Raw genomic sequence first — 20,413 nt, forward strand, 5'->3', positions numbered from 1 at the left:
TTAATCTCGACTTCAATAGTATAAAAGTCAATAATACACGTTAAATAGGTACCTGAGTAAAAATAGAATAGTTTCCATGAAACTATACAAGTCATAGTTTATACAAATATGTTTAATATTTTAATGTCAATTTAGAACAGATTGACCGAAAAAATGTAAATATTACGAAAAAAAGCATTTATACATAAAAATCATTAAAACATGCATTTATATGCCCTAACCCATGAAATATGCAAAAATATGCAAAATAAGATTTGGTATTTGAACTATAAATAAGTCAAAACAAATTTTGGCTGAAGCCATTTTATTATACAGTGTAGCAAAAAAACATGCAAATGCATTAAATTCACAGCCCTGGTTATAAATAACAAATGTAGTAAAATGTATAATAGTATAATAATTTGAGATTAATTGATGTTTTCTCAAATTAAATCTAAATTTAAAATTGACAATAGTAATGAACACATTTTTAAATTATTTGAAAAAAATCATCTAGTTTAAATCGTGATTAAATGTATTTGTTGTAATTTGTAAGATGGTTTAAATCGGTTTTAGGTTGTTGGTGGTTGTAGGTTGACATCCCACTGCAGCAGTGGCCGATGTCAATTCTATAATCTATTATACAGACAGTTTGTGTGCTCAATATGCAGGTACGTTATATATATGTCGTGGGTGTTGTGACTGGCGGGACGTAGGGTTTAAAAACAATTCAAAGAAATGTACATGACACTACGAAAAATATTAAAACATATTATTCTATTTGATTAGTTTAAATTGGAAATATTTGATTTTTATCGTGTTTGAAAATATGTGATCATATTTAACTTTATAAAATGTTCAATTTTTATAGCTAAAGATTGGAAATTTAAAACGAGATTTCTCATAAGTGGGACAACAATACTGTTACCGAAAAATCTATTAAGTATATGATCACAGTTTTTTTTATAGTAATATTAAGTTGAAACTTGGACGAAATTAGATGTTTAAACGAAGATTAACAATATTCATTATTTCGTTATAATTCAAAAACATTATTATATTTTATACATACAATGAAGTTTTATAATGCAATGTTTTAAGCAACATTTAATTCAACACATTGTTTTATTACTAGCAAAATAAATTACTTAAATATAACTATATAATATCATCTAGATAGCTGCTATATTTACCCATATTATACTATTATAATATATATAGGAAGATATAAGTATCATGTGAAAATGATATTGGCATTGAAACTAAAGCAATTATTAATATTTTTACTTAATATGGGTACCGTCGTCGTTTGGGGTTACTTTACTCCGATTTTTTTTTTCCTTTGTCTTAATATGTAAAAAATTTTAACAAAAATCGTTATTGGATGGTTCGATTCTTCAGAGTTTCCAAGACTTAATTATATGATGGAAATAATGATTGATGAGGAAACTTTGCGCCAAAATAGTATGGTAAAATACTGGAGCAATTTTACCCCTTTAAGTGGTTCAAAGTTACCCCAATCATGAAATTTGTTTTTAAATTATTCAAAAATCTATACAATGACAAGACACACAACACAACAGACTTATGCTTTTTAACCCGCTAAGCAGAAACTAGATCTAATTGGAAAAAAAGATCACCTTCAATATTGAAGCATTTTTTCTGTTTTCACTCCTAAATAAAAACATAATTTGCAATGATTCATTCTAAAACTAATAGATTCATCATTCCATCCAGAATCTAAAACTGTGAAATAATTTCTTTGATTTGCAGCAGTGTTAACAAACTATGAAATATAAAAATTAAAATCTAACTGTAGTAGTACCCATTTTGTGTGGATTAGAATAAAACTATTAATAATTTATTTTACCTTTATTTTGTCCTAAAATTTCCACAAACAGACATCAAAGTAACACTAGTATACAGGCACAGACAAATTATGTACTATTGCTTATCAATTGGGTTTGATCGTTCAAAGTCTTCAACATGTACTATATTATAATATTATAAAATATAACAATATATTATGTCAATTTTACATAGTACAACGATGTTTAATTTAACTACCAAACAAATTATAAACATTAACATAATTAACTGTGATAAAAGCATTCAAAAAAATCCATGTTTATAAGTATTTTATTTTAATACTCTACAGACGATTATACAAATACAAATAAAACACATCATTTTTCTTTTTAAACTATGGTTTATTATTAATTATGAAATTAATACAATATTAAAAATAAACCATTACACAGACCTAAATAGTTTGTTTACATAAGTAGGTTTTCTAAAAAATTTGGATCATAACCGATGAAATTAAAACAAATACGATACAGAATAATACATGAAAAATTGGAATGAGAAGCTCAGTTATGAATAATAAATGTTGCACTTGTTAGGAATGTTTATGCTACAACAGTGTCCATTGAATTACATTTAAACTGCACAATATTGTTCAATTTCATTAAAAAATGAAATTTACATGAGGTTTTTGAGTTCGTCGTAGAAGACCAACACCAAGGCACCACCAGTACCTCTAAGTACGTTGGAGAATGCACCCTTGAAGAAGGCAGATGTACCTTCGTTCTTGTAAAGTTTACTCCAGCAGTCCAATGTGCTCTTATACATGCGTTGGTCAGCAGCACGGCCAGACTGCATCATCATACGACGTCTGACTGTGTCAAATGGATAGGACATAATACCAGCGAATGTTGTTACAAATTGGGCGATACCCCATGAAACTAAGAATGGAGTATTCTTGGGATCTGGCAACATTCCCTTAGCTGTGTCGAAGAATCCAAAGTATGCAGCACGGTAGATAATGATACCCTGGACGGACACAATGAAACCACGGTACAAACCGATGGGTCCATCAGACTTGACAGTCTTGGCTAAGCAATCACCAAGACCTTTGAACTGCCTTTCAGCTGGTCCTTTACCAACATCAGCTCCTAATCTATAACATTCAAAAAATTAGTTAATATTCCATAGCAAAAGTAGCTAAAATCTTTACTAACCTTGTACGAGCATAATCAAGTGGGTATACAAAGCACAAAGATGTTGCTCCAGCAGCTCCACCAGATGCCAAGTTACCAGCAAAATACCTCCAGAATTGGGTCTTTTTATCCACACCATCCATAAACACCTGTTTGTAGACATCCTTGAAAGCAAAGTTTAATGCTTGTGTTGGGAAGTATCTGATGACATTGGCAAAATTACCCCTCCAGAAACTGGCAAAACCTTGTTCTTTTGGAATCCTCACCAAACAGTCCATAATTCCTAAATAATAGACACAATATTAATACTAGGAGGACCAAAAAGGAAAAAAAGTTTTTTAAATATAGCCGATGGGATACATCAGGCTGCGATCTATTTGTTCCTATTATTCAACCATCCAGATTAACCTAAGAATTTTACATGCAACACATTAATTAGAGACTGTAGGTTACGTCCCAATTAAATGAATTCGACTGTACTTAATACTTAAAAACTATTTACATTTGTCATTATTAAAATTGTATTTTTTTTTCATTTTTTTTAAGATGGGAAAAAGTTAATATTTTAAAAACATTTTTTTCTCCCAACATCTTTGAGGTTTCAAGGGTGACGGAGTGGCTGAGCAGACTGAGGTGTCGTTGAGACGTGCATTGTTGTTGGTTTAAGCCACGGACGGCACTGCTATTTAGGCTATCACAGTTTCTGGAAAGAGGCTGATATCCCCCACTCAGGCATAATAAATACCTACAGGTGCCTAATTGAAAATTCTGCCAAACTAAAACCTACAGTACCCTTCCCACAGTTAAAAATCACACAATCGACAAGTTGTCACAGGTTAATTAATGAAAAAAAAAAAAAAACATTAATTTAAATTTAGAGTACCTAATAACTAACTTGAATAATAAGCCAATAACCATAGATATTTGTGGATTTAATAATAATAACCTGAATATGGAATTTTATATTTTCATTAAGTACCTACTACCTATTTATAAAAATAAATTAAAAATATCAAGGCTGGGCATTAACAAGTTGAAAAGTATATTTAATTTTAACTTTTTAACTTAACTAGTTACTTTTGGCTTTTCACTAACTTAACTTTTTTTTTAATTAACGTGAAATTAATGAGTTAGGGCCAGTTGTACCATCTATGGTTGAACTTCGATTGAACTTAATCACCTGATAACAGATATTTAACCGGGCAAATTTGGCCGATTAAACTTCGGTTAACTTTAATCAGAGATGGTACAACTGGCCCTTAATCTTTCATTTTAAGAAGTAAAGAGAAGTTAATTTATTTTATTTTTTAATTTTATTATATTTCACTATTTCAGCTTATTTCTTTTTCATGTCAAAAAATATGTATCATAAATTGTTTAAATTAAAATCTAACTTATATGGAAATACTGTATAAAGTATAAACACTATAGGTCTATAATTTAGTTTTGGGTTGGAAAAAAATTAAGTACGCTAGTTGTATAAACAAATTAACTTTTTTTTTTTAACTTAATAAAAAGTTAACAAAAAGTATGTATTAACTTTTAACTTAACCGAGTTAATCTATAGTTAAACCTTTTGTTATTGGTGCATTAGAACTTAACTTAACTGAGTAAAAAAAAAATCATTAACTTGCCCAGCCTTGAAAAATATTATTTTCATGATGATGTGATATTTATTTTACAATAACTCTTCTCATGTTCATCTTTTAAAGGCTATCCTTTAACTAATATTTAACTTTTATCAAAATTTCCATCACTATTCATTTCCCATTATTGCCAATAATACAGGGTTGCAACTCAAATAATGAAATAAAAAAGTGAGAAAAGTGATCGATTTTTTTTTTAGGTGACTAAAAGTGACTATATTTATTTTTAAGTGATAAAAAGTGACTATTTTTCTTAATAAAAAACAATTTTAATAAACTAACAAAAGTTAAAAGATCATTAAGGATCATGAGATTACATAGGACCACAGCCTGCTATAGATACCATAGATAATAACAATCTATGATAGATACTATCTTTAATTGCGCATAGGACATAATTTTATCAGATTTTCATTGGGTATGGTCACGTCCATGGCCCGTGGGTATCGTGTTTTAATCATAGATAATATATATATCTAATCAGTTTAATTACTTCCTAATGATTATTTAAAATATGAGAGACCATTACGCCGAATCATTATCAAAGATTTTAATCACGGATATATCACCACTATAATGGTACAATACAATATATTAATATATTATATAAAAATATTGTAAGGGTAAAATTAAATTAACAGAATTTTAAAAATTACATGATTAAAATTATTTTTAGTTTCTTTCGTGAAACATTATAATAAATGGCTATAAGTGAGAAAAGTGACAGTTTTTGAAATTTAGTGACAAAAAGTAACCAAACCAAAAAAAAGTGACAGCCCTGCAATATATATGTATTTTTTTTTATTTAATCACCAGGCTTCATTATTTAACCATTTTTATAAACTGTAAAATGTAAAACCATTTTTATGATGTTAACTGTTGTGCCATGTTTTGATATTAATAGAGACACATATAAAAATTATTTCAGTTTTAATAATTGTACAAGACAACTTTAAATAATACAAATAATAACAATCTAGGTACTTTCTGAGGAAGTTATTAACTAAAATTAATCTATGAAACACAATTGTATCTACCTATTAACTTTGAATGTTACTACGTAGTTGTAGTACCTATAATTATTATAAAATCTTTAAGTTATTTAAATTAATACCTAGTAGCAGTGAACTACTACATTTTATGTTTAACTCAATATACTTATTTATTTGTTATTACTTATTAATAATTATTTAGGTCAAATGGACATTTTTCCAATTAAAGTAGATTTCTTGAGATAGGATAAATCATTAAAATCGTTTTGGTTTAGGTAGATGCTCAAATTTAAAAGTTAAAATATACAATAATAATAATACATAATGTTAACATAATAAGAGGTTAATTACCAGTACTGACATAAATGTTAGTAAAATAAATTATTATTAATAGCTAGGAATTTTATGAGACAAGAGAGCAAGTTTTGTGGTAATCATAAAAAAAGCAGTTTTCTGCTTACAAATTATTACTAGGTACTTATAAGAGAATTAATATCAACCCGATAATTGGAGTCAAAGTTCTTCTTCTCAGTTAATTAAATGCCTTAGGTAGTTTAGTTAAGTATTTCCTATACAAATTCTAAATTGTAATCAATCATAAATTCATTTATTATTAATATTCTACTATTACCTATATTGTTAAAATCTGGCGTGAATATTGCCAATTCATAACAAAAAAAGTATAAAAAAATATTTATCTATATATTATAGGTATTTAACACTCTTATCTATCAAATTCTATATCAATTCCTATGGCTCTGAAATGTGGACGGTAATAATTGATTAAAATCGTTAAATATTTTAATAATAACATAGACAATTCTCAAATAGTGCACGTCAATGGTGCGTTGTAGTATTATACAATATATTATACTATGTACGAGTGTAGCCATACTCAATCAGAACGTATTATACTTAATTATTGTAATTGGCTCATATTAATATGTTTTAAAGAACAAATTCCGGGCAAACGGCATAGATAAATATCGATCGAACTAATGGAAATATGCGCAACAACGAACTGTGGGCGCGCCTGATAGCATTGTCGACAAGAGGACTGCAAAAATTTCAAGCGGATTGTAAATGTTAGAATCGTCCCCACCGCAACAACTCTTTCAATGCGGAAAAAAAACTATGATTTCACCGTTCGATGACCCGAAATATGCGAACCACATAAATAGGCACAGACGGAAAAACGAAATCGAAATAAACCTAACCTTAAAAACAATACCCAAAAAAATGTACCAAAACGAAAACGAGAATTATATAATATGGAGAGCCAAAACGCATAATATATTATACGAAGTAATAATAATAATAATAATAACAAAACAGAAACGGACCGGGCAAAATGGCGTTGTTCGACCTGAACTAAGCCACGGCCAAAAAATAAAAATGTACGCCACTGACCACGAGTGATAATGTACTTAATTGACAAATCTTGCGAGATCGATACACGATCGGTTTTAATACGAAAATCTAAACCGACGGCAAGAAAAACGATGATGACGACGACGGAAGCCCCGCCCGCCGCGCGCTAACCTAATTCTACGGAATCGATTGCGCCGCCGCCGCGTCCCCGGGCCGATAATCGGACGTGAAAAAAAACCGAAGACGATGAGACGTGAATCGTTTGCAAACAGAACACGTTATCGTTTCGAAAAAATTCGTACAATATTGTCATTCCGTCTTACCTTTGTACTGTTTGTCGGCTGCGATCTGCGTGGAAGCTGCCTGCACTTGCAGGATGAGCTTGACGCGCTCGATCGGGGCGACTGCGGTCTTCGACACGGCAGCGGAGATACCACCGGCCATGAAATCCTTTAAGAAACCGTACGGGTCCTTTGGCGCTTTGGTTTCAGCCATTGTGAGTTGGTGGAAAAGGTCGTAAAAGTATTTGTGAAAAATAAACGGGAAAAGGACAGCTAGCGTGTGCTGGCTGAACAGAGCGGAACAGGTCTGCGCGTGTCGAAAGGTGCGATGCGAAAGAAAGACGTCAATCGCCAGTTCGAGTCGGCCGCCGCCGTGTCGGGCGGCGCTCCGCACAGCGATAATCGAACGTCATAACGTCACGGCCAGCGAACAGCTGTTTTCGCTGCCGACCTAATGACATTTTCCACCGTAAAAATTTAATTTAATTATTATAATAATATCATAGTTTGCTATTTTCCCTGTAGCCCTACAAGCGTTTTCACCGACGGAAACAGCTCGGAAGAATTTTTTCCGATTTCCTTAACGTCGAGGCGAGTTCATCCCTACGTTTTGAGGTTATATCGTCGGGACGGACCACGTTGTTTTGCCGGGCGTATTCGAATAAATAAATCGCAACGTCGCGGGAACTATAAACGAGATGGCCATTGGCCGATGCAGCGATGCCCATTGAAAATCACGTGCCACGTTCGTTGTTCGTGCACGTCGCCGTCAGACTTGATCTTCTTTTAACGATCGATCAATACAGGCTCCTTAGTCCTTACTCCTTGGATTAGACATTGAAAGCCATATCACTATATTTGTTTTCCCCCATTTTCACGTCACTAGGATTTCCCCAAACCGTCCAATACACGTTGCAAGTTCTATAGCTTTCTATCTATATGTTTCCCCGTTTACGTCAAATAACTTCCGTCTCCCTTTTGGTATATATCGTAAATAATTTGATAAATAAAAACAATTTCCCTACCATTATTCCCCGTTTTATTACCCACGCAGTATGGATTTCGTTCTGATCTAATGCGTATTATTCATTCACCTGTATTTTACAGTTAGGGTTATAAAATAAAGTGATAAGAAACAGGACGATCTTATACAATACAGTAATAAACTACTGTTCGTGAGCATTATTTGGGTAACAACTAAGTAATACAATAGGGGTTCGGTTCTCGGTGTTTTCCACTTTCCACTACCCGATTACATCTGGAAAAAAATTCTATGGAAAACCATTAGAATAATGGTTTTAGTTTATTAAAAGTTATCAAATTTCGGTTAGGTTATATATTGTTGACAAATTAAATAAAACGTGTACTTCGATTAAATCGCAACAAACTCGGTCTTCGCGTAACAGTATGTTGTAATTTAAAGAAATAATACCTACTATTAAATATGATTTTTAACGGTATATAAAAAAAAACCAACGTCTATTTGAAAATTAGATTTTGGTTTATTGATTTTCTGAAAGTCGAATCATTTGATGTGGGTTCAGGTTATCAATATTTTTGGGTTTTTTTTGAAGCCCATAAGTGTTGTGTTCCAACGTCCAAATCTTAAAAAGAAAACTACTCAATTCCTTATTACTATACTCATCGAAATTTGTACCAAACGTGAAACGAGTTATATCGTACTAGGTAGTTAAACATGTTGAAAATTATCATTGTTTGCTGAAGGTTTTAATGCCTTACATAATATTAAAAAATTGGGATTACTCTTGAGACATTAAAAAATCAGAATGATGCGCGGTCGCATATTATAATCACGTAATTTGTCTTCACATTCCCAGTCTATTGTACAATGTACTTCATCGTATAAACATTTTCATTTTAAAAGTTAAAAATATTATATTCAGGTACTCAGGTATATCAGCCTTGACAGCCTTCAGAGTTCAGAAATATTTATCATTTATCGTAAAAACTTTACGATAACACACGTCGGGGCGTTGTAATTGTTATTCACGGCCATTTAAAAACCTGCAGTTAAACGGGCCAATGTAATCAGTTGCTGTGCACACAATTAAATCGATCATTGTAAAATAGACGCCTAAAATTACGAAATTACAGCCGACGATTAGATAAGACAATTTTCATTGATGTACGACGTACTCGTAAAAAATAGAAGTAGACAGGTCATACAAATAGGTCAGTTAATTTTATAGCACGCAATAAGGTCGTCCACCAAAAGCAACTATTTAGCAGATGATTATTGAATATTCAATAATTAAATACGAGTCATATCAGACGTATCTGTACCGCGAGTACATCACATAATACGATCGATACATTTTATTTTAAAGGAAAACGATACCGTGACATACACACACGGAATGGTGATGAATGAAAACGCAAAAATAATGTAAATCGATAATATAATCCATCTGAACAGTCTTTACACTACACATCAGACATAATAGTGTTTTACAAAATATTTAAGGTTTAAATTAAGTATCAGCAAAGCTTTAAGTAATAATAAAACATTTTTACATTATTTTTAAAATACAAGTTAACTCTTCAAAGAGTTCATAACGTCCATATAATCACGCCAATTTAAATTTTATATGTACAATGTATTTTAGTAATTCCCAAAATCCTATAATTAAACAAATCAGTTTAGTCACAAACAAAACTATACTTAAGTTTTTTTTTTAATTCTTATCCCACATGTCTGATACAATTTTTTATTTCAAATTATACACTTATTATGTATCATTAAAACCGAAATTGTGACATAAAAATGGTTACAATTTGTGAAACTGAAAATATTTGAACTATTACAATAAATTGATACATATTTTTTTTTTATATAGATAGAAACAATTGTCTCAGTACAATTTTACAAGTAATAAATGGTACGTAAATTTTAAAATCTTTAATTTGTTAACAACCAAAAAAACGAGATGAATAAAATAAAATATTATTCATAATAAAATATAATCAATTTATAAATAATTATTATCTATCAAACGTTTAGATTAATGAATGTAAAATTAGATATTAATATGGCTGACTAATAAATTTGTAAAACACCTTTTTGTACAGTTGTAAAAGGCCTGACCAGTGGATATTGAGTCTTCTGGAGATAAAGAAAGACCATTTTATTTAGCATAACCAAATTCTTTAGCGTCATCTTCTGTGATGTCACCATATTCCCACATATGTAATCGATCCTTCTTAGCCTTTTCTTGAGCCTCGATGTACTCTGTCAACTAGATAAAAAAAAAAAAACATAAAATGATTTAATACAAAGATAAAATTGATCAACAAATATTATTTCTATTACCAATTTTTGCAAATATCTTTCACGACGTCTTTCAACCAACAAGAATCCTTCTTCGACCAATTTCTTGACGAGATCCTCTTTTTTGTCGGCATCTTTCACGGTAATGTGAGTAAGATTGTCGTAAGTGTACTCTTCATTGATGTTGATTGTCTTGTTAATGAACTCATCACGTACAACAGCAATGGAATCTTCTTGATATTCAGGCAACTTAGGTAGCTTCACAAGTGCAAATCCATATTCTTTGGCATACGGTCGGTCATTTTTAAAAGTTGGTGGCAAATTGGCACACTCATCAGCAGTGACAATGTCCCTGTTACCATAATCAATATACAGAACATGTATGCTCGGGCCAGCAACCTTTTCTACTTTGGCGCGGTACCACTGTTGATCTTCCTTAAACTTAGCTGCACACGTTTCTCCTAAAATGTTATTAAATAAACATGAATGTTATTTAACCATCATATAAAAATTACAAATATGTATTTATAACAACTCACCTCGTTTTGGACTGTAAGAACCAGCAATAGGAGGATTAGAATCAAAGTGTTTCCTCAAGTTGTCAGTCAGACTTTCTAATTTAGGTCCTTCAGATACAGGTTGTACATAGACATGCAACTCAGGACTGACCTCAGATACAAGCACTTCAACATAGTTGGTTTTTCTTTCCTTTACCACATCTTCATGAACAGGTTTGCTGGTGTTATTGTTGGCCTCTTCAGGTTCTTCAACATAATTCTTCCATAGCTAAATACAAAACCATAAAGAACAAGATTAATTAGTGTTAAAGAATGCAATATTTTACTCTTTAAGTATCTTTATGTTTACGTTAATTTTTTTGTCTTTTGCTTCTTTTTCAGCTTGTTGCAATTGCTTGAAGTATTCTGAACGTTCAGCTGACCTGTGTACTTTGGCCAGTCCTTCTTTTACAAGCGCCAAAGAAAGATTAAGATTTCCCACGAACAGCCAACCAATCATGCTTCCACCCTTATTACAGGATTCTACAGTAATTTCTACTTCACGGTGCATTATCTTTTCCTTCGTAAACGCTAATGCTTCTTGATGATATGCTTCAGCTGCTGAGGGTGCTTCACCTTGGTTTGGTCGTTCACCACTCGGGCATGTAATACCTAAAATTTAAGTTTTAATTAAATAACGTAAATAGAACTTGATATTATCGTTAATTAAAATAAATATGTGGAACAAATCAACATGCATTCTAGACAATATTGATTCAATCAAATTTAAATAAAATGTTAACTATTTACTAACCAGCCAAAAGGAAGGTAATAAGTGAATACTCTCTTCGAACGTAAAGGCGCATTCTAGAACCACTGGCAACGTACTCGACCAAAGCTTCAAACCTTGGAAAACGCTGGAGACTAGGCAAAAGAGCCTTGGCACGAGCTGACTCCTAAATATATAAATAATCAATACATTTATTTCTCCTCAAACAATATTAATTTTATTTACCGCAGCACTAGAACAATCGGTGATACGTTGTTTAGGGGGAGCTGATTTTGAGTAAAGTCCTTTGTGAGATTGTTTGGCAATTTCTTCTGCCTTCTTCAAGTCATCAAAGCACTGGGACATTTGATCATCTCGTGGATTGTTCATAACAGTTGCCAAACCTTCTTTTACTAATTCTTCAGCAAGGTTTCTGAGCAATACAAAAAAAAACATATTAAATAATAAACATGCTATAAATTAAAATTATCCATTAAGTATTATTTCTTAACCAAAATATTTGAACTATAGAAAACAAAATAAACAAAACCTTACATTCCATTAATTGTAACTGTGGCGCAGATTTTCTCTTCAAATTTATCTGATTTGGGTTGTATGTAATCTACAGAAGCAGTTACTTTCTTTCCAATGCAACGCGTTCTTAAGAATTCACGTGCTTCATAGGCCCAAGGGATCTCGTAAAAATGTTTAGCCAATGTCCTCGGGGCTCGTGGAGCAGGTGGTTGATCGTCACCAAATGGTTCACTGAAGACAACAAATTAAAAATTGTTTAAATTTGTGGTATATATGTAGAGAATTATAAAATGTGGAAATAATAAATACCCTCTTGGTACTTCAACTCCTAGCCTGGCTGGTTTGATGTTAGATAAGAATATTTTTTTTGGTTTTTCGTTGTGGGAAGTCTTAAGTAACAAAGCTTCTTCTCTTACAATTTCAATAACAGTTCCAACTATTTCTTTTTCTGCAATCTAAGTCAACAGAAACATTCTAAACTTAACAATAATTCATAAACACCAACTCTTTAGCTAATTATCAATACCTCTGGCCCTGTGTGTGTGTACGATTGCCATTTTCTCAATTTCTTTTCCTTGGCTTGTCTTTCAGCTGCCCTTAGTTTATCAGCACTTCCTTCTAAGTATTTCATACTACGATTTTGGCAAGTAGCGAAACCTTGTTTAACCAATTCAACAGCAATTTCACCAGCCTTTAAAAAATGAAAAAAAGGCATGATTTTATAAAATATAAACTTTATTACATATAAGAAAACAAAAATTAATTTAAAATGTACCGGATGATGGATAGTTCCAAAGAAAGATGGAGTTTTATTATTAGAAAGCACTCCTTCCAAAGTAACCTCGACGTCCTTTTGCAGTAAGCGAACTTCAACAAAGAATTTTGCTTCATCTCCAAATTCTACACTTTCTGGCGGACACTATACACGGTTTATTAGATATAAGTATATTACCAATCTAAAGAAATTATTATATATACACACAACACTATAATAGTGTTTTGAAAAAAAAAAAATAATACCTTACCTTGATTCCCGAAAGGTAAAGAGTGATCATGTTTCCTTCAGGCAGCAACAACAGCTTGATGGTGGACCCGTCAATAACAGATTCAACAACAGCCTTTATACGTTTTTTAGAATTTTTCTTCAAAAATGCTTCAACATCATCAATCGAATTATTTTTCTTTGCGGTGTTCTAGATCAGAGAAAAATATTTTAATAATATGAAAGCACATGTCTTATGTAATTAGTACTATAATATATTTTATTACACATATGTGGAAAATTATAATACAATGGAACAGGGGCAGGTAGGGTGGAGATTTCGGCCTGGGAAAATACAAAAGCACCGGCACACATAATTCACCAAATATTTAATTGTAGCCAACATATTATATTATTGTTATTTGGGAAGATATGCACTATTTGAACAATTCATGTTTATACATTTACAAGTATTATTTTATAAATTTGTCCTAAGTACCTATATAACACAGGAAAAATGACTAATTTAAATTAGTTACAATTTTAGAATTTAATAAGAAAGCTTATCCAGTAATATGTCCAATAAGACTTGAGTAATTTTAATTACTTATTATTTTCATCATTATCTATTGCTAATAGAATAATTTATTCTATTGCCACAAGTAAAAAAGCTTCCAGTTTACTTCGACTTAACATATATCAGTTGTCAGAAACCATTTAGGGCCATATTCAAAAATTAAAAATGTTTTGCAGGGCAGGTGGGACAAAAATAAAAATGTTAGTCATATTTAGAGAGTGCATTTATGAAGATCTATAAGTATAAAATAGTCAATTTAATTGGCAAATGTCTGCTTCTACAAGAAAATTAATAAATACATTATTTGATTTACTTGTACACCAACATAAAAATATAAATTGACATAATAATACCTTTGCATTAGGATCCCATTTTCCAACCTTCGCAGCTTTAGCTTTGTTCTGAAGATCAACTAGGGCTTGAACATCAGGAGTTGGGTTATTTGACTTCACAGTTTTAACAGTTACTAGACCATTTTCAACAAGCTCGTTAACAATATTGTTGTCTAAAAGCATAAAATATTTTGTTTAATTATTAAATATAGGTACATATATATATATATGTATATTAATATAATTCAACATTGAAAAGTAAATGTTCTCACCCAATGTTGGGTAAAAGATGTCACCATAGTATCGAGTTGTCTTTCCACCACCAGATACTTGACCAGCAGTTTTGAAAAATACCTTCTTTCCAACAAGCTTTTTACGAAGGAATTCGCGAGCTTCCCACGAAAAGGGCTCATCATCAGTACCTTTGGAAGTTGGATCATTATTTGCTCTAAAAATAATTAAATAAAAATTAATATTTATCTCAAGTTTAAACCTTTGTTTATTGACACAATATTTATGTATTGAAAACACTTTAAAATTAATAATAACACACAGAGTACCTAATCACACATTTTTAAAAATCTAATAATTTTATCACTACATTTTTTTTTTACCATTATCATATCAGTTTTAAACCTAAAGTTATACGGAACAATGTATATTGACAAAAAATAATATACAAAAATGAATATTGAATAGGTTATTTTTAGGTTTTTTAAGAGTTCATCAACAATAATATCAGGATGTTTTATAATGTTCCTATAAAAATAGTTAAATGATTGATTACAGAAAAAAATATTATATAAATTAAAATTAGAGATGATCATAAAAATAAGTCCATTCATGAGATATTTATAACACCTTTATAATTGATTTACAAAAACCATTAAGCGTCAAAAAAATATCCGTACATTTGGTTGGTTATAAAAATGCATAATATTGTTTTGGGAAAATTTTTAAATATAAATTCAAATATACAAAATAATTCAGCTTGTAGAAAAACACGCAAAATACAAATTTTAGTTAAGTATTACATAAAAAAACTAAACGAATTTGGCCAAATGGAAATATAAAACAAATAAATTAAATGTTTGATTAAATATAAAATATAACTATAATCAAATACTCACGCACGACGGCCCAATTTGGGAGCAATGATGTTGTTCAGTGTAATTTGTTTTTCTTTTGGATAACCATTATACACTTCCTCGCGGATAGTGATAGAATCACCAGAATTCACCTGTATAGATTTAAATAATAAAATATAAATGGATAAAATTATATAGCAGATTTAATGAAAATAATAAGTACCTAGTAAAAATTTAAAATACTTTTGAAATATTCCTATATACCTACTCTGATTTATAGTATTTATCTATGTCATTAAATTAGCATACTACCTAGACCCAGGCCAACAAGAGAACATGCCAATATTTTTTTGGGGTTTCAGTGTGTTATATCACTGGATAAAGACTATTTAAAGAGTAAATAGGTAGATATAATATTAATTTTTCAACCTATGTGGCATTCGAAAAGAGTTAGAACAAGGTAAAAGTTTGAACACATACTTATTCATATATTAAAGTGTTGTTAAATACTTTGGTTGGTAAACAAGCTTTATAAAAATACCTACATATAGAACAAAGATAGGTAAGTACTCACAAAAACATTGAAATTATGAGAAATTATTTCAAAACACTTCAATTAATATTAAGTTAGAGGAAAACACACACCTAGCCAATTTTGTTAAATTAAAATAAATAATAATTAAAAATATCAGTTGATACATTTAATAACCATGTGAACTACAATATTTTTTTTTAATACTAAATTACTTTATCTTTGAAACAAAATTATACTTGAGAAAGTAGGGCAATGTTAATCAACATATTGGTTGGGCCTTTCACAAAAATGAAAATAAATGTACATATTTCCCACCTACCAATAGGTAAAATACAATTTACATTTATACCTATTGGATTATAACAATTGTTGGTAGGTATATAGTGTATTTTATACCATACCTGTTACACACATATTTAATGAAATAATTAAAACCCCAAGGAAACAAACATCCTATGTATAATTGTGTACCTCATATAAATTTAACAGAATAATGCAATTAATATTAATAGGTATAGGTAATATGTATTGCATTTATTATTATTTAATGTTATCAATATAATCTAGCTATCTAGCTATCCACCAATTCTACTTAACTATCTACCTATCACCCATTGAAATAAAACTTAATAATGTTTGTAGTAAGTACCCTTTGCATACTCAGTACCTTACTGTAATAAAACAACCCGTAGAGGAAACCTCCAATAATTGGGAATTATTTAGGTATGTTAAATAAAACAGAGAACCCAATTAGGTAAACCTCAAATATCGGCTACCTAACCTAGATTTCAGAACGAAAGTCGCAGACGAATTGGTTGAATGTTCGATAATGGAGAACAATCGGCGACACGAGTAAGTATGACACCATGACGTCTGGTCAAGTTTTCATCATTGAAAGGTCGCGGCTACACACACGAAATACTGCCTTGGCCAGGCTAAGTATAAGTCACAAATATTGCAGTGGCCACGGTGGCCAGTGATAGGAGAGGAAAACGTGGCGCGCGTGGCCCGAGTATAGATCTCGGGACGACGTACCTGTTTGACGACTCCCTCGAAGACCCTAACGGGCTCCTTTGCGGGGGACACGGCACCGGGTGGCTGGTTCGTCATCGTGGCTGGGCTGATGGCTGCGAAACTCGTACGACAATTTTGTTAAATGAAGATGGTTCGCAAAACGGCAGCGGCCAGGATTGCGGTGCGTCACGGCTGTGTGCGCTGTCACGTGATTCGACAACGACGGCGGCGGCGGCGATACGGTGTTACCGTAGAGCGAGCGATCGGATGTAGTGTGAGCGGGTTTTAGCAGCGCCGACAGCTCGCGAGCACGTTGTTGACGACGGCGGTGGACATGGCGACTAGGAGATTATAATAATATATAATAATATGACGGTCTGACAGCAGCAGGAGAGTTGTCGGCGTTGTCGTACGATCGACAACAGCGGCGAATGAACACGATAATCGATTTATATTAAACGGGCGATATTAATAGACCGTGCACGGCGATCAGTAGCGATAATACGATACCGCGGTGTTCGACGTGTGCGGAAAACAATGCGTCCGGACGTGCTGGCGGGGTGAGAGTAAAAGAACGAAAACGGTAAAAAGAAAAGAAAACACGCGAAACGGGCCAGATCAGCAGCGGCGCACACGTTTATCCATTGAAGGCGGGAGCGGGCGGGCGGGCGACGGTACTACGGCAGGCAGGCCGGCTCACACTCGCTCGCGCACGCAACCGCGGTCGGCGCGCGGCGCTATTAGTGATGACGGGGCCAAGGGGGCCGCGGCCCACGATATTTTATATATTTTCCCCGTAAACTTTGGCGCGCGGCACCGCGATGACCGTAAGCTTGTATTTGACCGCGGTAACCGTCTTTACCGCATACGTCCTAACGTCGTCTCGCGTGGCCGGCGCGCGTGCGTCCCACCAGACGTCTACGCGGCCGTTCATGTGGTCGGTGGCAGACCGGGTCAGGTATCTTAATGGTCATATTGTGGGGTTCCCATTTTCTTTTGTCTGTCCACCATGCCCTTTTTGGACGGGGCCACCGGGACAGGGCCAAAGGGAATTCCCGTCCGTCGGCGTTTGTTAGGTTATGTGCGGTCGTCTCGTGGACGAAACGTGGAAGTTATAATGGGGCATACAATATAATACGTTTGGTTTACCGCCTTACGAGTCGTAGTTACGATGGCAATCTGTCACGCGCAGTTGCGGCAACGTGCGCGCCGCGGAATATTACCGGCAATTTCAAAACTCATTTTGCCGCGCTTTTCGCGTCGCCCCACATATAATAATATAATACAATTTAATTCGAACCGTGACTGCCGTGTTTACCGCTTGGCGCTTACAACTTTTCCGCGCTCTCGGATTCTGTCCAAGGGCAGGGTCACATCCGTCATTATTTCCCAGGCGTTTCATCTAATCATTATCATATCATGCAATAAAATCATATAATTAATTGATTAAACACCGTTTAGACTTTTTTTGCAGGCGAAAATATTAAACGTGTTTTAGTGTTTATAATTGATTTCATTTACTACCTATTTATTATTTAATATGAGTAATTTTTTCACCTAATATGCAACCTTTACATTTGAAAATTATTAATTTACTTTTACTTTTTTACGATGAAAATAATCATCAACTATAAAAAGGATAATATTTAATAATGTAATATACTAGTATACTACTATCTACTATACATATGTAACTTTAAAACTTTGAACCACTATGCCTATATTATATTTTTATAGGAGTCTTTTCTTTATCCCCCAAGTATTTCGATCCTCGTGTTTGCTATTCTTAGTGGTAAACAGTCACTTTGTACGATCCATTGTTTAAAATGTATAGCTCGAAAACTTTGTATACGGTCGAGTAAAATGTTAATTTCAGAACAGGCCTTCCTGTTGGCCGTTACAACCTGTATTGTGTATTTCACACCAGGGGTGGGTCAACAGGTCGTTTGCAAAATGATTTTGAGTTGATCCCTTTCGTCTTTTCTTGATTTTATTCTAACCTATAACCATTAAATTTTTGTTACCTACTAATTAGATCGGTCTAAGTTGACTAGTGTGGCTTTAAACACACCGTATCAATAGCGAGCTTTCCGCAAACATTTAAAATTACCGCTTACGCCAATATTTGAATAAGGTTAGAATTCTGTAACCGTCAGAATACCAGCTGCGGTGGTAAAATTATTTTACTTATAATCAATATATTTGGAAGATATTTTGAATTTTCGTGTACTTACTACTTACTATTAGATTTTATATATTATTATGTTGAATGTTGTAAAAAAAATCGACAAAGCTAACACGCCACTCCAAATGAATCCTAATTAATATGTGTTAATATGTGTTATATACATAGTAGACATTAGATAATTATTACATTTGATCCGATTCTATAGCGATAAACAAAGCGTTACGCAAAATTTCGGTTAGAAAAAATTGTTTATTATTTTTAAGGTAAACATCGTACACCTACTTATATTTCAATTTTAATTTGCAATAGTTTTAAATGGTTTTGTACGACAATGTTTAATAATAAAACAAATTAACATATGTATCACGCTATAGTCGCTATTTTCCACTTGGGATAAAATGTATGAATTATAAATATTTATTAATAAATAGGGAACGGATTTGAATGCAAATTGCATTTTTTTCTGAATATCCGAAAACATTGCTTTTCAAGAACAAAGTTCAACTTTTATATCTAAAGATTAAAAATTTAAAACAAGGTTCCACGTAAATAGGTTATATATAAATTACTTTATTCATAATAATATCATCAAATATACTAATATTATATATATACCTATATGTATGTCACAGGCTAACTGACCGTTTTCGCTCAGAATCGTTTTTTCTTATACAATGATATTATATCATTAAATTCAAATTTAACACCATCCATTACAGTGACCCATTTGTAACCTACTGTACAGCAGAGCGACATCCACTTATTTTTGATATTAAAGCATTTTTTTAAGTCGTATTTTTTTTAGGACATTTTTATTATTTTGTATGGCATTAATAAGTCCGTTCTCTATTAATAAGTAACCATTAATTGTATATATACCTAGTGGCTAGTGGGAATATAAAAATATCTGTACCCGGCATTAAAATATATTTTTGTTAAAATATAATTACAACAAATAATTTATACTAATAAATATACATATACTATAACTATACAACAAAGAACACAGTATATTATGTAAAAAAAAAAAATAAGATAGTGTGATAAAAGGAAAGTGGCAAATTTTGGTTAACTTGGATAATAGGATTGCGATGTTTCACAAAATCAATTACCTGGTTAACAAATGTCAGGAAAGTATCTTTAATTTTGACCTCCTAAAAGTTGCTAATACATGAGAAGATTTGGAATTTTAGAATAAAGAAAATACTTGGGAAAAATGTTCTGCTATAAATTATGTACATACATACAAAACAAAAGTTTTGTCAAATAAATAAATTCATTGCATCGCTCAGAATCTAAAACTTTACTGATTGACGTGAGAAAATGCAGAAATTCGC

The 20,413-nt window shown here is 32.1% G+C and overlaps 2 protein-coding genes across 2 annotated transcripts; both read right to left on the minus strand.

The window, feature by feature from the left end:
- Nucleotides 1-2,100: 2,100 nt before the first annotated feature.
- Nucleotides 2,101-7,608, minus strand: LOC100159411 (ADP/ATP translocase 3-like). Its single transcript, NM_001171961.2, has 3 exons — nucleotides 7,314-7,608; nucleotides 3,003-3,264; nucleotides 2,101-2,941 (listed from the first exon to the last, which is right to left on the minus strand). Exons 1-3 carry the CDS (start codon nucleotides 7,483-7,485, stop codon nucleotides 2,464-2,466), a joined length of 912 nt encoding a protein of 303 aa, NP_001165432.1. The 5' UTR covers nucleotides 7,486-7,608; the 3' UTR covers nucleotides 2,101-2,463.
- Nucleotides 7,609-9,674: 2,066 nt separating this feature from the next.
- On the minus strand, nucleotides 9,675-17,528 carry LOC100169293 (staphylococcal nuclease domain-containing protein 1). Its single transcript, XM_001943322.4, has 15 exons — nucleotides 16,910-17,528; nucleotides 15,382-15,491; nucleotides 14,524-14,699; nucleotides 14,273-14,424; nucleotides 13,386-13,553; nucleotides 13,136-13,279; nucleotides 12,887-13,051; nucleotides 12,670-12,815; nucleotides 12,382-12,591; nucleotides 12,073-12,259; nucleotides 11,872-12,013; nucleotides 11,428-11,729; nucleotides 11,100-11,346; nucleotides 10,603-11,021; nucleotides 9,675-10,528 (listed from the first exon to the last, which is right to left on the minus strand). Exons 1-15 carry the CDS (start codon nucleotides 16,982-16,984, stop codon nucleotides 10,418-10,420), a joined length of 2,754 nt encoding a protein of 917 aa, XP_001943357.1. The 5' UTR covers nucleotides 16,985-17,528; the 3' UTR covers nucleotides 9,675-10,417.
- Nucleotides 17,529-20,413: the final 2,885 nt, after the last annotated feature.

This window comes from Acyrthosiphon pisum, chromosome A1, assembly GCF_005508785.2.
Source record: "Acyrthosiphon pisum isolate AL4f chromosome A1, pea_aphid_22Mar2018_4r6ur, whole genome shotgun sequence".
Classification (NCBI taxonomy): domain Eukaryota; kingdom Metazoa; phylum Arthropoda; class Insecta; order Hemiptera; family Aphididae; genus Acyrthosiphon; species Acyrthosiphon pisum.